The sequence below is a fragment of the Uranotaenia lowii genome, chromosome 1 (genome assembly GCF_029784155.1).
Source record: "Uranotaenia lowii strain MFRU-FL chromosome 1, ASM2978415v1, whole genome shotgun sequence".
NCBI lineage: Eukaryota > Metazoa > Arthropoda > Insecta > Diptera > Culicidae > Uranotaenia > Uranotaenia lowii.
This window is the reverse complement of record NC_073691.1, coordinates 90,157,620-90,173,339: the sequence shown is the minus strand read 5'-3', so window position 1 is coordinate 90,173,339 and position 15,720 is coordinate 90,157,620. Positions and strand designations below refer to the sequence as shown.

At 45.3% G+C, this 15,720-nt stretch overlaps 1 protein-coding gene and 3 long non-coding RNA genes across 4 annotated transcripts; 3 read left to right on the top strand and 1 right to left on the bottom strand.

The window, feature by feature from the left end:
- Positions 1-149: 149 nt before the first annotated feature.
- Positions 150-6,111, top strand: LOC129737613 (uncharacterized). Its single transcript, XM_055728773.1, has 4 exons — positions 150-322; positions 384-532; positions 592-6,043; positions 6,103-6,111. Exons 3-4 carry the CDS (start codon positions 698-700, stop codon positions 6,109-6,111), a joined length of 5,355 nt encoding a protein of 1,784 aa, XP_055584748.1. The 5' UTR covers positions 150-322; positions 384-532; positions 592-697.
- Positions 6,112-6,121: 10 nt separating this feature from the next.
- LOC129749645 (uncharacterized) lies at positions 6,122-7,139 on the top strand. Its single transcript, XR_008738115.1, has 3 exons — positions 6,122-6,726; positions 6,788-6,936; positions 6,996-7,139. It is a non-coding gene; the product is annotated as an uncharacterized LOC129749645 (long non-coding RNA).
- Positions 7,140-8,188: 1,049 nt separating this feature from the next.
- LOC129749640 (uncharacterized) lies at positions 8,189-9,463 on the bottom strand. Its single transcript, XR_008738114.1, has 4 exons — positions 9,001-9,463; positions 8,876-8,941; positions 8,707-8,776; positions 8,189-8,591 (listed from the first exon to the last, which is right to left on the bottom strand). It is a non-coding gene; the product is annotated as an uncharacterized LOC129749640 (long non-coding RNA).
- Positions 9,464-13,974: 4,511 nt separating this feature from the next.
- Positions 13,975-14,809, top strand: LOC129749650 (uncharacterized). Its single transcript, XR_008738119.1, has 3 exons — positions 13,975-14,164; positions 14,260-14,319; positions 14,426-14,809. It is a non-coding gene; the product is annotated as an uncharacterized LOC129749650 (long non-coding RNA).
- The last annotated feature ends 911 nt before the right edge of the window (positions 14,810-15,720 follow it).

Below are 15,720 nucleotides of genomic sequence, written 5' to 3'. Positions count from 1 at the left end.
GGTGACTACGAGAATAGGGTAAAGAACTCACAAAGTTCATCCGAAGTGACGTTCCTCACCTAAACCGACTACTGGAATAGAGTGACTTGGGTGACTCGACTATCGTCACGTCATGCGCGGCGCAGAATAAGGGCCATTGCCTATGTTCTGGCATCCCTGACGTCGCTGCATCTGAACAGACCTAACGGCCACGCTACGAACTGTCAAACCAGAAAACGGTTAGAAGTGAAAATTTACGACGAACCAAGAAAGACAAGTGACGCTCTGCGTATATTTTATAAATTAACGATAGTTTTAGTTGTTAAAGTTGTTTGTGCCATTCGTGAGTACCTTTTTAAATTGTTGTGAACCTTTGACTAAATCTAACTTTTTGTAATATTTAGCGCACATCGGTAAAAACCCGATCTAAGGCTGATACCACGCACAGTCGAGCATTCCTTTCAAAAGGGCCGATATAGGCCAGAAATCTATGCTCTCGATTATAACTTGGCATCAAAACACGGAAACTCCTCTTGTACTAAAGGAGACAAATGTAAGAAACAAAAAATCCTATGTAAAACTATTTGCCCTAATAAACTCATTGTTTTTTAGCTTTGAGCTGCTCCTGCTCCTGCTCCAACTAGAGCTGCTGCGAGAACCTTTAGTGAATTATATTCCAACATCCTCAAAGATTTTCGAAAACCCTAAAGATTTCGAGATGGTCAATTCGGAAGAGGAAATTGATTGCCAAGATGGATTCGACTGTGGTGGATGCAACAGACCTAATTCGGTGGAACGGAGAATGGTGTCGTGCGATAATTGTTTAGGCTGGTGGCATCTGAGTTGTGCGAATCAATCTCCCGGCGTAAAGGATCGCCCATGGAGATGCACTAAATGCACATCACCTTCTGCAGACCCGTCAGAGTCCGTAAACACCGCCGATTTCAGCACACCCATTGTGCGATCGAAGGCTCCTCACTCCAGTTCAACGAGAATAGGAAGGGCTGAAGTTGAGAACGGAGCTAGGAAGAAATGTGCGGAATCCAACAAAGATTCGTCCGTGAGAAGTGCCGGCAAGTCTGTGAGATCTACTACATCCAGCGCCCGCATCCGGACCGAACTTGAGTTGGCCAGATTGGTTGCAGAAAAAGAAATTAAAAGTCGTCGGATGAGAGAGGAAATGCGTTTCCTGGAAGAGGAGAGAGCCTTGCGAGAAAAGGAACGGGCTATCCGGTTAGAGGAGCTTGCTTCTGAGGAATCCTTCTTAAAGAAGAAGCACCAGCTGGAAGAGAAATTAGTCGAAGAGTCGGGATCGGAAAATGTTTCCGAATCAGCGCCAAGTGGAAGTCAAAAGGCTGAGGAATGGTTGCGCAATCAGCTGGAGGAAAATAATAACGATCCGGAAGAGGTGTTTCCTCGGATAGTCGAACCGGGTAATCCGAATTCAGTTCATTCCGAACCTAGAAGTCACTCGGCACGAATCCGTGTGCCAATTATGAACCTGATTCCTGAAGTACCACCTCCAAAGCAACCCATGAATCCTTTCCCACAACCGGTAGCGTTTGCCAACCTGAATATTGGTCCGTCTGCAGAACAAGTGTTGGCTCGACAAGTCTGGCCCAGAAAACTACTTGTGTTTGCCGGAGAGCCTGAGGAGTGGCCAATATTTTTCCATAGTTACGAAACGTCCAATGCTGCCTGCGGTTTCTCAGACGTTGAGAATCTTGTCCGTCTTAGAGAAAGCCTGCGAGGGGCGGCTCGAGAAGCAGTGAGAACAAAATTGACATTTCCTGACAGCGTGCCGAAGATAATGGAAACACTGAAACGTTTTTATGGACGGCCCGAAATTCTTGTAAGGAACATGCTGGCTAAAGTGCGCAAACTCGAATCGCCAAAATCTGAGCGTCTAGACAGCCTTATTAAGTTTGCCACAGCTGTACAGCACCTTTGTGACCAGCTAGAGGCTGCAGGTCTACGAGCTCATTTATCGAATCCCGATTTGCTCAGCGAATTGGTTGAGAAGCTCCCTGCTCATCATCAGCTTGCTTGGGTGAGATATAAACGCTCCTTCCCCGAGCCTACGCTGAAGGAATTTGGCCAGTATATGGAGGAATTGGCCGAGGACGCCTGTGAGGTTACTACGCTTGTACCGCCGAAACCTGAGGCAGCGAAGTATGCAAAACCGTCGCAGAAGAAAGAGGGACATTTCCATGCTCACATTAACAGTAATGCAAACCAGGAAGAATATAGACAACGTAAGCCATGTCCAATCTGTGGTGGCATAGATCACCGGGTTCGGAACTGCTCGAAGTTCCAAGAACTAAATCTCGATTCAAGAAAGCGTGCAGTACGCCAGTGGAATTTGTGCGAAATGTGCCTGAATGAGCACGGTAATTGGAAGTGTAAATCAAGAATCCGATGTAACATCGAAGGCTGTAGAGTTCAGCACCATCCGTTGCTCCATGTTCCGGCGCAAGCCAAAAAGGGAGAAGCAACAGTCGTTAAATCTGTTTGTAATTCCCACAACGAATTCAGAAAAGCTTTTTTCTTTCGAATAGTTCCACTTACCCTGCACAACGGAAATCGCACTGTCGATACTTTTGGATTCTACGATGAAGGGTCATCACTGACCATGATGGAATCGTCAATAGCACGCCGCCTAGGAATAGAGGGAAAGAGGCATCCGCTGGAATTGCAGTGGACTTCCGGTGTAACCCGGAACGTAGATTCATCCAAGCTCATTAAATGCATGATCTCGAAGTTAGGAGATCCGAAACAACATTCTTTTACCGCACACACGGTTTCGAAACTTGAGCTACCGAAGCAAACCCTCTGCTACGACGAATTAGCTAATCGTTATGAACATCTGAAAGATATCCCAATCAGTTCAATTAACGATGCTCAGCCTGAAGTGCTTATTGGGTTAGATAACATTGACATTTTAACCCCAATCGAAAGTCGGCAAGGTCAACCTGGCGAACCTGTTGCCGTGAGATCACTGCTCGGATGGGCCATCTATGGGCCTAACGAGGCAGGAGAAAGAAATGACAAGAACTCGGTCCGAGTTAACTTCCATCACTGCGACGCAGATCAAGAGCTTAACGACCTCATCCGACAACATTTCGTTCTGGAGGAACCCCAGAACCCGTTTGCGCCGATTCTTGAATCTGCCGAAGACAAGCGATGTAAAACGATCCTAGAGGAAACCACGGTGTTTCGTGACGGTGCATACGAAACTGGTTTGCTGTGGAAAGCAGATGAAGTGTGCTTCCCAGATAACCGGTACATGGCAGAGAGACGTCTGAAATGCCTAGAGAGCAAGCTGTCAAAAGACCCCGAACTCCAGGCTAACGTGCACCAACAAATACGAGATTATTTGACAAAAGGGTATGCCCATAAGGCAACCGAAGAAGAGTTGGCAGAAACTAGTGCTGAACGCGTTTGGTACCTCCCCCTGAATGTGGTGTCGCACCCGAAGAAACCGAACAAAAGACGGCTGGTGTGGGACGCGGCGGCCTCAGTGGGTGGAGTTTCCCTCAACAATCAACTGTTAAAAGGCCCGGATTTACTGGTCCCCCTGCATTCAGTGATATGCAAGTTCCGAGAGTGGCGCATCGGTTTTGGTGGCGACGTAAAGGAAATGTTCCACCAAATCCGAATAAGAGCAGCTGACAAAAACTACCAACGATTCCTGTTTCGATTCGACGCAACACAACCGCCCGACGTGTATATTATGGACGTCGCGACGTTCGGAGCGACGTGCTCGCCCTGTTCGGCGATCTACGTGTTGCACAAAATAGCAGACGAGTGTCGGGAGGATTTCCCGAAAGCTACGACAGCTATCAAGGAGAAAACGTATATGGACGATTATTTCGATAGTGCCCCCACTTCCGAGGAAGCAGCTGATCGAGCGATTCAGGTGAAAGGAGCCCTTGCTCGGGCCGGATTCACCATGAGAAATTGGGTTAGCAACGATGAATCGGTGCTACAAGCAGTCGGAGAGAATTCGGAACAGAAATCGCTCTCACTTATCAGTGACATAGGAGGCGATAACATCGAGAGGGTCCTTGGACTGGAGTGGAACCCACGGCAGGATTGTTTCCAATTTCCTACCAGCCTACGTGGTGAGCTGGCGCCGTATGTTTGCGGCGAACGACGACCGACTAAGAGAATGGCTCTTCGATGTATTATGAGTCTTTTCGACCCATTGGGTCTTCTGTCCCCGTATACAATCCACGGGAAGATGCTGTTCCAAGATCTTTGGAGATGCGGCATACAATGGGATGACGACATTCCGGATGAAGCTTTCGAGAAATGGGTCCGATGGACAAAGCTTCTCCAAGAAATCAACAACCTTCAGATCCCCAGGTGCTACTGTGGTGGAGATCATGCTGGAGGGTACGAAACATTGCAGCTACATGTGTTCACCGATGCCAGTGAACTGGGCTACGGATGCGCGGCGTATTTCCGTGTCATCGAGGATGGAAAAGTGAAATGCTGCTTGGTGATGGCGAAGGCTAAGGTGGCCTCCCTCAAGGTGCAATCGATTCCCAGAAGAGAGCTTCAAGCCGCTGTGTTGGGTGCTAGGATGTTGATAAACGTTTGTTCTAGCCACACGGTGGAAATCAAGGAGAAATTTCTTTGCACGGATTCTACCACCGTCTTGTCCTGGATTAGATCTGACCACCGAAGATTCAAGCAATATGTAGCCGTTCGCATCGGAGAAATTCTGACCTTAACAGATTCGGATCAGTGGCGCTGGGTGCCTTCGAAAGAGAACATCGCTGACTGTTTGACCAAGTGGAATAAAGATACGGATCCAAAACCGGATGGTCGTTGGTTTAATGGCCCATCATTCCTGTACGAACCTGCTGATAGATGGCCACAACAGAAATCACCGAATGAAAGCACCAACGAAGAGTTGAGAACCCACTACCTTTTCCACCACATTGATATTCCCATTCAGCTAATTGACATTGCTAGAATCTCTAAATGGACCATATTGGTACGCATACTGGCTACGGTTATGCGATTTATTTCGAATTGTCGTCGACGAAAGAAAGCATTGCCCATCGAGACGGTACCTTCCGTAGAGAATGTGAAGCGATACGTAATGCGAACCATCCCGAATATCGAAACACCGTTGAAGCAATCCGAATACCAATCAGCCGAGAACATCCTTTGGCGATTGGCTCAAAGTGAGCACTACCCTGATGAGGTGAAGGTGCTGATATCAAATCGTGAAAGAGCCCTAGAGGATTTAATCAAGATTGAGAAAACTAGTTGCCTGTATCAACTCTCCCCGTTTGCTGACGAATTTGGTGTTATTAGAGTGGAAGGAAGAACCGTGAATGCGCAGTACGCGTCCTTCGATTCCCGATTTCCAGTAATATTGCCCCGAGAGCATGTAGTTACCCAAAGGCTTTTGGAGCATTATCACCGAATTTTTGGACACGCAAACAGAGAGACAATTGTCAACGAAGTCCGTCAGCGTTTTCAGATCGCGAATCTGAGGTCCGCTGTTAACGAAGTATCGAGAAGCTGCCAGGTATGTAAGATTAAAAAATGTAAACCACATCCACCAAGAATGGCGCCATTGCCAGAGCAAAGATTGACACCGTATACCAGACCCTTTGCGTATACCGGTGTGGATTATCTCGGGCCGTTGGAGGTAACCGTTGGCAGGCGGAAGGAAAAGCGATATGTAGCGGTCTTCACATGCTTGGTAGTCCGTGCCGTTCACCTGGAGCTGGCGTACAGCTTAACGACGGATTCCTGCATAATGGCGATCAGGAGATTTGTGCGAAGAAGAGGTCCCCCACGCCAAATATTTTCCGACAACGGGACGAACTTTTTCGGTGCCGATCGCGAGCTTAAACGACAGATCAAGAGAATCAACAGCGACTGTTCCGACACATTCACCAACGCCCGAACAAGCTGGTTATTCAATCCGCCCTCCGCTCCCCACATGGGTGGAGTATGGGAGCGGATGGTGCGAAGCGTGAAAGAATCGATGAGAGCTCTCGACGACGGAAGGAAACTCAACGACGAGATTCTGCTGACGGTGTTGGCGGAAACAGAAGCTTTTATAAACTCTCGTCCACTGACGTACATGCCTCAAAGTTCGGCTGACTACGAAGCGTTGACACCCAACCACTTTTTGGGTAACTCCACGGGAGATCAGGACCCTATGCGTGATCCAATCAGTCTCAGCCAAGCACTGCAAAGCAGTTACCTTCGTTCGCAGTATTTAGCTGATGCTACATGGGACAGATGGCTGAAGGAATACTTTCCTAATATGAACAAGCGGTCCAAGTGGTTCGAAGATGTGGTGTCGGTTAAACTTGGAGACCTGGTGTATATTGCGGAAGGCAGTCGGCGTACCTGGATCCGAGGAAGGATCGTGGAGCTAATCCCGAACAAGGATGGAAGGATCAGACGTGTTGCAGTACAAACGGCATCTGGACGACTTGAGAGACCGGTGGCGAAGCTGGCCGTTATGGAGATAGGTAACGGTGAATCCGAGCAAGGCGATGCGGAGGCCGATCCGGATTCACGGGGTGGAGAATGTTCTGGCATCCCTGACGTCGCTGCATCTGAACAGACCTAACGGCCACGCTACGAACTGTCAAACCAGAAAACGGTTAGAAGTGAAAATTTACGACGAACCAAGAAAGACAAGTGACGCTCTGCGTATATTTTATAAATTAACGATAGTTTTAGTTGTTAAAGTTGTTTGTGCCATTCGTGAGTACCTTTTTAAATTGTTGTGAACCTTTGACTAAATCTAACTTTTTGTAATATTTAGCGCACATCGGTAAAAACCCGATCTAAGGCTGATACCACGCACAGTCGAGCATTCCTTTCAAAAGGGCCGATATAGGCCAGAAATCTATGCTCTCGATTATAACTTGGCATCAAAACACGGAAACTCCTCTTGTACTAAAGGAGACAAATGTAAGAAACAAAAAATCCTATGTAAAACTATTTGCCCTAATAAACTCATTGTTTTTTAGCTTTGAGCTGCTCCTGCTCCTGCTCCAACTAGAGCTGCTGCGAGAACCTTTAGTGAATTATATTCCAACAGCCTATCAGATCGACCAACAAAGGGTAATTTTCGCGAGAACTGTGCCGGGAGATGATTTTTTCCGGCACAAATTGGGCCACGTGTGATTTGACAGCAGAAAAACTTGGGGTGCGTTGCTAAAATAATTAATTTTATTTCATGATGATTAATTTTATCTTTCAGGAATAATATTTTATCTTTTCGGCGCGTTGCAAAATTACTCATTTAGTTTCTTGGAAGATTAACCGTATCTTTTAGAAATAGTTTTTACTCGTTTCTAGCGAAGGCGCATTAGCGATGACCCAAAAAAAATCCAACTATCAATATAATCAGAACCGAATAATTCGAAAGATTCAAAGAATGGTTTTTCGCTATGCGGGATGTTCTTCAGAACCAGAGTATTTGAATTATAGGGTACCGTAATCATGCGTGAACGTACCCCCGTGCCGGGCATGATGACGTAGTTGTTATGAGATTCTTCATACATTCTATAGGAATAAAAAATAAATCAACGTTTTTCGTCATTTGCATACAAAAGTTCAGTAATTAGTGTTAAAGAACTAAAGTTAGTGTTGAAACAATTGATTTTAGTATGAAATGTATCGAACAAAGAGCTTGGAATCATTCAAAAACTCGAATAAGAAAATAGTTACGAGAAAACATGATTTATCGATTTCATATTTTACTGTTAACGAACTCAAAATTTGCGTTTTAAATGATTCATTAGAACTATTAAATGTGTCCATATGCGATATTTTCAATTTTTAAGCTAAGAATTTGCTTAGAAATAATTTCGAGTGTAACTCGACTGACAGCTACACTCAGTGGGATGTGGGAGGAGAAATTATGGGACTCAGGGTCGTTATGTTAAGTTCACCACTGTTCACTTTCCTCTGCGGTATCTCACAACAGGAACTTCCAGATTCAGCGAACGTGCATATCCAGGGTGCCGAAACGGGTGGGTACCTCTCATGCTACCAACCAGAGTTAGACGACATCAATTAAAGAGGAACTATAAAACCTGTCAAACTGTTAGGACCACCCCAGGGCGAGGACTGAAGACAATTTCTGATCTTAGATTGGTGGGAAAACCCGAAAGAATAAATCACTTACGGAGGTCTACGGTTCACAAATATGGATGTTTTTATTCCTAATGGATAGCCCTAACTTTATGACGTGCTACAACATGGGGTACTTGCGGTATTATTGTGTTGCTACGATGCTTCGGTCGATCTAGCTTTCCGCCACGACCAATGGCGGATTCCGATGGTTGTGAATAGCCGCATCCGTTGACACGACTGTGAATCGCTGTTTTCGGAACGATTCCACTCGTGCTCGGTACTACTTTGCATGCGTTAGGGACAGCGAGATGTTTGTGTCGATGCTGACCCATGGATGTAAGGTTAGGTGCCGACTCGAGGTGTTGTATCGATGGAGTCGAGGCACGCAGGGACCTTTCTGTCCGGATCTGGTGATTGCCTGGGGATGAAGGAATTGTGGCTCGACAGAACCAGCACAAACCAGAAAGAAAAAGGCCCTCTTGGACCTTTCCGAGGGTGTTAGCATATTGTAGACGTCATTTGTTTTTAACTTGTTTGTACCCACATGTGGTTTTATGTTTTTAACTAAACCTTGTATATATATATAAAACATTATTTTACCTTTTTCTTTGTTTTTCGATTGCTCGTTTGTTTCCGTGTGTTTTAACAATGTTTATGTTTGTTACGCTTGCTTTTAATACGATAGAATAAACATAGATATTATTTTAATATGTTGTCTTTACAAAGCACATGTTTGTTCTTTTACTATTTGTTTTAACTATTACCGTACTTTTTAGGCTTTTACACAATTTTAACTTTATGTTCACCGTGTGTACTTGTCGCACTTTTTGTTTCTCTGTGAAAGTAGACTTTAGGTAAATAATTTAAACTTTATGTAATTTTACAAATTTTTACTCGACAAACTAACACGTCGCGCACTTCTTTTCCCTCAGGCGGTCACGAACAGAAAGGACAGGACAGGAAACGGATCGCTAACAAAGCGCTAAGTACACTATCTTGTCCAACCAACACACTAACAAACAACTATTATCTACAAAACATTTTAAGAGTGTGTTGCTTTTCTGGGTGGCCACACTTCCCCGCTTTGCTCTTTAAAATACACGGCGCCTCTGGAGAATCTCTGAGAGTGCCGTGAATGAGTGGTGAACTCCTGGACAGGGATGTCAGTTGTGCTGATAGAGGGCGACTGTTGTAGGGTTTTCTGAATTGTACAGGGATGTTTGAATTTTGTGACGGAGTCACATAGACATTAAGTAACAGATGGTTACATTACCCCATCGTCCCTTTTCAAAATGAATGGTAACACATTCATTTTGTTCCAAGAGAGATGAATGAACCTGTGTCTTGTCTCTATACTTTATTTTGTTTGATCAAAATAAATAATCCAGCTTAATTTGAAATTTTTACTGGGATTTCGGATAGGCCAGGAGAAAACACGCGGTTTTACTTTAGATCGATAACAAAAGACGTGTGTATTCGATAGAATGAACTTTTAGATTGAAAAGAAAATGGCACTTGTTCTCTCTCCATAGTCGCCGTCTGGTGGGGGCAAACCTGGCAGTGGTTGCCATCTCAACACCCCTGCTCAACCACGGCAAGGTCCGATTCCTAAGGTTGACCGTAGTTTCTTGAAGGCACCCGATGGCAGTCCCTTCGTCATGATGTCCGCTTGTTGATCCGTTGAACAAACGAACTGTACCGCAACCTCCTTACGTTCGATCAGCTCTCTTAAGAAACGATACTTGGTATCCACGTGTTTCAAGCGCCCATAGTCCTTGGCGTTTTCGACGATTCGTATTGTGGATTGATTATCCTCCAAAACCTGTATTGGTTCCAGCTGTTCGTGCCCAAGACTCAGAAGAATTCGTTTCATCCACAGTGTATGGCATGCAGCCGTCACCAGCGCTGCAAGCTCCGCTTCAGTAGACGACAACGAGACTGTTTGCTGTTTTCTCGTTATCCAACTAACCGTACATCCAGCAACTTTGAAGACACAACCCGTGATGGATCGACGGTCGATGATGTCGTTTGCCCAGTCGGCATCAGAAAACACCTGCAGCAGTTTCTCTTCTGGTTTCGCCTCGTACACCAATCCAAAATCAAGGGTCCCCTTGACATACCGAAGAACCCGTTTGAGGTGAACCCAGTGTTCCTCATTCGGGCAAGACTGGAACTGGCTGTAGTAGTTCACGGCAACTGCTAGGTCGGGGCGAGCCGTGAGCGAGGCATACATCAGGCAGCCTACTAGCTCTCGATAGGGCTTATTCGTTCTGCGATCTTCGATTCCCTTTTTCAATCGCAGGCGATTCTCCATTGGGGTGGAAATGGGTTTGCATTCAATCATCTCGAAACGTTTGAGTAAGCTCTCCAGGTATCCTCTCTGGCCAATGCTCATGATACCAGCTCCTACGTCTCTCTTGATGGTCATGCCGAGGAATTGTTTTACTTCCCCAGCATCTGTCATATCAAACTCCTCACTGAACCTTTGTTTGTACATCTTCACAAGGTCCAAAGACGCTCCAACGATCAGAATGTCATCAACATAAACTATGACAATGATCTGCTGCTGTTTCTCACCAACCGTGTACAGACACTGGTCATCAGCACTCTGTTTCAACCCCAGCTTCTCGGTGAACTCATGGAATCTCTGGTTCCACGTTCTGGACGCTTGCTTTAGTCCATAAATAGCACGGTGAAGTCGACAAACTAAATCCTTCCCCTGCTGAAACCCATCCGGCTGGGTCATGTAAATTTCTTCACTAAGAACACCATTCAGGAATGCCGTTCGCACGTCCATTTGATGTATGTGCAAACGGTCCCTGTTCGCAAGCGCTAACACCATCCGAAGAGTATCCAATTTAGCCACCGGCGAATAGGTCTCGGTATAGTCGAAGCCTTGTTTTTGAGTAAAGCCTCTGGCTACCAATCTCGCCTTATACCGATCAGGAACCTCACCATCGCCGTGTTTAATGCAGAACACCCATTTGCAGGTTACAGCCTTCCTGCCCTTGGGAAGCTTCGTTAGCGTCCATGTTTTGTTTCGCCGCAGGGAATCCATTTCGTCGTCAATGGCCGCTTTCCAGTTGGCCCAATCCGCACGACATTTCAGCTCTTCAATCGTGCTCGGAATGTTGTCGACGTAGCTTATTGCACTCAACGCAAACACAGCATACTCAACATCAAAATCTCTATGCCACGCCGGAGGGGCACGATCTCGCTGCGGTCTTTCGTTCGGTGCTTCGTTTTCGGAGAGCTCTTCGGTTGTACTGGACCGACAACTCTCAAAACCCTCGAAATCCTCGGACGTCGTCATAACACTTTCATTACCTTCGAGCTCATCCTCAATTTCCACAAGAGGATTCGATGAAACTTCGACGCACTTTTCAACCGGAATCAATTCGAGGTTCACACTTTCTTCGACTTGCGTCTCCACAAAAACCACATCACGAGCGACGACAATCCGACGCTGTTTCGGATTCCAGATTCGGTAGCCATTCGAAGAATAGCCAACGAAAACACCACTCCACGCCTTGGAGTCTAGCTTCTTCCTGAGCTGCGACGGGACGTGCACGAAAACTGAACTCCCAAACACTTTCAGCTTCGAAACATCCGGTTTTCTATTCTCCCACAGCTCAAAAGGCGTTTTCACTTCCGTCACTGCACTTGTGGGGCTCCTATTCAACAAGTAGGCGGCCGTTTGCACGGCTTGTCCCCAAAACTCCATGCTCACACCCGAATCGAACAGCATCGCCCTCGCCTTCTCTACGAGCGTGCGATTCATACGCTCGCTGACCCCATTTTGCTGAGGGGTGTAGGGTACCGTCAACTCCAACTGTACACCCTTTTCCGCACAAAACTTCCTGAAGGCTTTCCCGGTGTACTCCCCACCGTTATCGCACCGCAAGCGAGAGATTTTCTTGCCAAACTTGGCCGTCACTATTGCTTCGTACGCCTTGAAGCAACGCAGCACATCACTTTTCTGCTCCATCAAGTACACCATGGTAAAATGCGTCCAATCATCGGTGAACGTGACGAAAAATCTCGAACCGAACTTCCCGACCGGCGACACGGGACCACATACGTCCGAGTGGACCAGTTCGAGCACACGCGACGATCGTCTCTCGACAGACGATGAGAACGGCTTCCGAGCCATTTTCCCGGCGATACACGATTCACAGGTTAACGTTGCACCTTGTTTCTTTTCAGTGTCTATTTTCAGTCCCGACACCATATCGTTACGAACGAGCACTTCCAAGTTCTTCGCGGAAATGTGGCCATACCGACGATGCCACAGCTCAAAATTCGACTGAGCTACACCGCACGACAACAACGATTTCTCACTAACACTGTTCCCGATCGGCCGAAAGTCCAGTTCATACAGTGTTTCGCGACGCGTTCCGCTGGCTACGATTTCCGAATCACGATAAATCAGCACTTTTCCTTGTCCGAACACTACCCGCATGCCAGCTTTTTCGACCCGCAATACCGAAAACAAATTGTACCGTAGTTGCGGAATGAACAAAACATTTTTCACTGTGCACTCAATGTTTTCGCCATTCGCAATCGATAACACTTTCACAGTTCCGATGTATTCTGCCACAAGGGACTCGCCGTCCTTCGCAACAGCAATTTCGATCGGTTTCTTCAATCGACGAATTTCCGTGAACAACTCCTTATCTCGGACCAAATGTTCCGATGCTCCGGAATCGATGAACCACTTGGTTCCACGCACTTTTTGTGACACACAGCCAGTCACACCGACGAAACACACTTCATCCGGATTATTTTTAACACCATCGGCAACATTTGCTTTCGGGTACCGATTCACTTTCTGAAACGACTGCTTCTTCTTTTCCGGACAGTCCACTAACTTGTGTCCTTCCTTCTTACACCGAAAACAACGGAACTTTTTCGGTTGTCTCACTCCCGAGAACGCGGCGGAATCACTACTGGAGGGCAACTTCGATTCGATGCCCTTCTGTTTCGTTTCCTCGTCGAGAAGTCTACACTTGACGAACTCCATCGTCAAATTTTCTTCCGGCATAGTTTCGATTGCCGTGACAACTGTAGAGTACGACGGACCAAGAGTGAGCAGCAAATGACACACTGCTGCCAGCTCATCCATGTCCGCACCTGCACCACGATATTCACGCAACAACTTGTCGAAACAAAGAAAATGTTCTTGGAGTTGTCCTCCCTCGAAACGCATGTCCAACATTCGACGCAGGAGGGACATCCGGCTAGCGATGCTCTTCCTTTCAAAAACCCGTCTCAGCGCGTCCCAAATTTGTTTTGGGGTTTCCTTTTCTTGCACGTACTCGAGCTGAGTGTCATGGATTCGGGCAATAATCATCGATTTGCACGACCGCTGCCGCTTCCTCCAAATATCGCGCCTCTTCCTTTTCTCCTGCCGCTGTGCCACTGTGTCGTCTTCATTCTCCTGCAGCTCAACCAAATCTTCCAACTCCATTAAAACGCAATCCCACAACTCATGCTCCTCCAAGAGCACCTGAACGCGGAACTTCCACGCGGAGTAATTTGTCCCGTCGAGCAACGCAACGAAGAAACGTTCATTCTTTAAAACTTCCATTTTCGCGACACGGCACCGGATGTCCTGGGCCCATAACCTACTGGGATTTCGGATAGGCCAGGAGAAAACACGCGGTTTTACTTTAGATCGATAACAAAAGACGTGTGTATTCGATAGAATGAACTTTTAGATTGAAAAGAAAATGGCACTTGTTCTCTCTCCATAGTCGCCGTCTGGTGGGGGCAAACCTGGCAGTGGTTGCCATCTCAACAATTTTTACTATCACAATCCGCGTAATTTCATGTCCACTCGTGACAGAAACAGCTTGTGATTTTATTTCAGTGTTTTGGTTATTGTAGCGATTCTTGACAGTAACTCACATAAGAGACGTCAAATGTATGTTCAAAATATTCATGAACAGGAATACATTTAAGAAGAAGTATAATTCAAAATAAACAAGTGAATGACTTGTTCGACCGGTCGAAATTTGAAGGTAAATAAACTTCCTATAGCTGGTGGATTATCAAGGTAAGTCCTAATCTTCGCAACATAATTCCTTTCTAGCGCTAATTATGCAGACTTCAGCCTAATTCTTACGTTTTTATAACTCTAATCTGTTCTAGCTCAAACTGCGGAAAGGAAATATCCGGAACCAGTGGAAATACATCTCGAAATATCAGCAGGTAAGTTTTTCTCGTTTTAGTTTTGCTATGTTCTGCAACACATCCGAAATGGTTGCTGTACATACAGTCGCAAAAAAAATAATCATTGTTTTTGTCGTCGTTCCAGCTCTTCACATCAACAATCACTTTTGGACGGGATGGAAGGAAAGCAACGCAAAATTAGATTCAAGGTTAGTTATGTATCGTTTTAACTCGAAAACAGTAACCTTTTAAGGTGTTTCTTTTTCAGATACCCGGTTTAAAGTTAACAGCAGAGAATGCAACGATGGATTTACCAGATGCCTCTGCTAACTTGTTCGGGATCGTCTGCAACCTAGCCATGACCGTACTAAGGAGGTACCATGGGCTAAATTTGGCTTCGTCGCCTGCAGAAACTAGGTGGGATTCCTCGTATGCTCATTTTCCGACGACCTTTAGGCACGGGAGCAAAAAGGGTGAAATGTTGAATGCAAGATTTAGTCTTTTTTGATAATTTTTTTTTCGTATTTAAGAGCGATTTTATCAATACATATTTTTGTTGTTGTTCGAATTTGAATGTGTAAATTGATATCCGAAATTCTTATACAGCTCTATCGATGTAATGTTCCTACAATGGGAACGATTTTTAAGTGAAAAAATCGTCAATATGGGGAAAATCCAGTTGTTATGTGTAACGAACAATTTGAGGTGTGTTATGAGGATTCTAGTGTCTTATGTTGGATCAGATCTCCGGTAGATCTTGATCCAATCACTTTAATTCGAATCAGTCTTTCAATCGAAGTTTGTATTCGAGAACTATTCTGAATTGATCTAGTTTGAATCTGAATTCGTTGCGTTCTATCCTAAAACTTTTTTCATTTTTGATTGTGGGACACGTAAGGATTCATTGTCTTCGAGGTTTTCATCTGTTAATGAAGGAACTTTGAAATTCCAATTTGCTTCATTTCTCCTGACTAATGTCGGGGGAGTGAAATTTTGAAAACTTTCGATAAATAATCCGCTTGCTCGACTAAGTTGGTTGCAAAAGGTGATACAATTTCAAACATGGTGTAAAACCTGAATTGAAAAATCAGTTTTTGTTCTACAAAAAGAATAATAATTTTAGTTTCATTAACTACGTAGGATTATAAACGAACAGTTGTACTCTGAATGAGCCCAAAACAACAATATTTTAAACGTTCGGAATTGTAACTTTTAGTTTCAGTTTATGGTTGGTTTTTTTGAACACCTAGTTGTGAAAATTTTCGGCTTCTGTTAGTGCACACTAATCGATGGGATCATTCATTGAATTGGATGACCTTTCCTTTGCACAAAGGCATAATCGCAATAAATTAGGGTTCGATATCCTTATTGGATAAAATCTAGAAACTGGTCGAGTTTAGAAAGGGATTTTGAAAAAATCAGAACTACTTGCCCTTCCAA

Bases quoted from the DNA above. Each gene is read 5' to 3' on its own strand.
- LOC129737613 (XM_055728773.1), top strand. From the start codon at position 698: ATGGTCAATTCGGAAGAGGAAATTGATTGCCAAGATGGATTCGACTGT.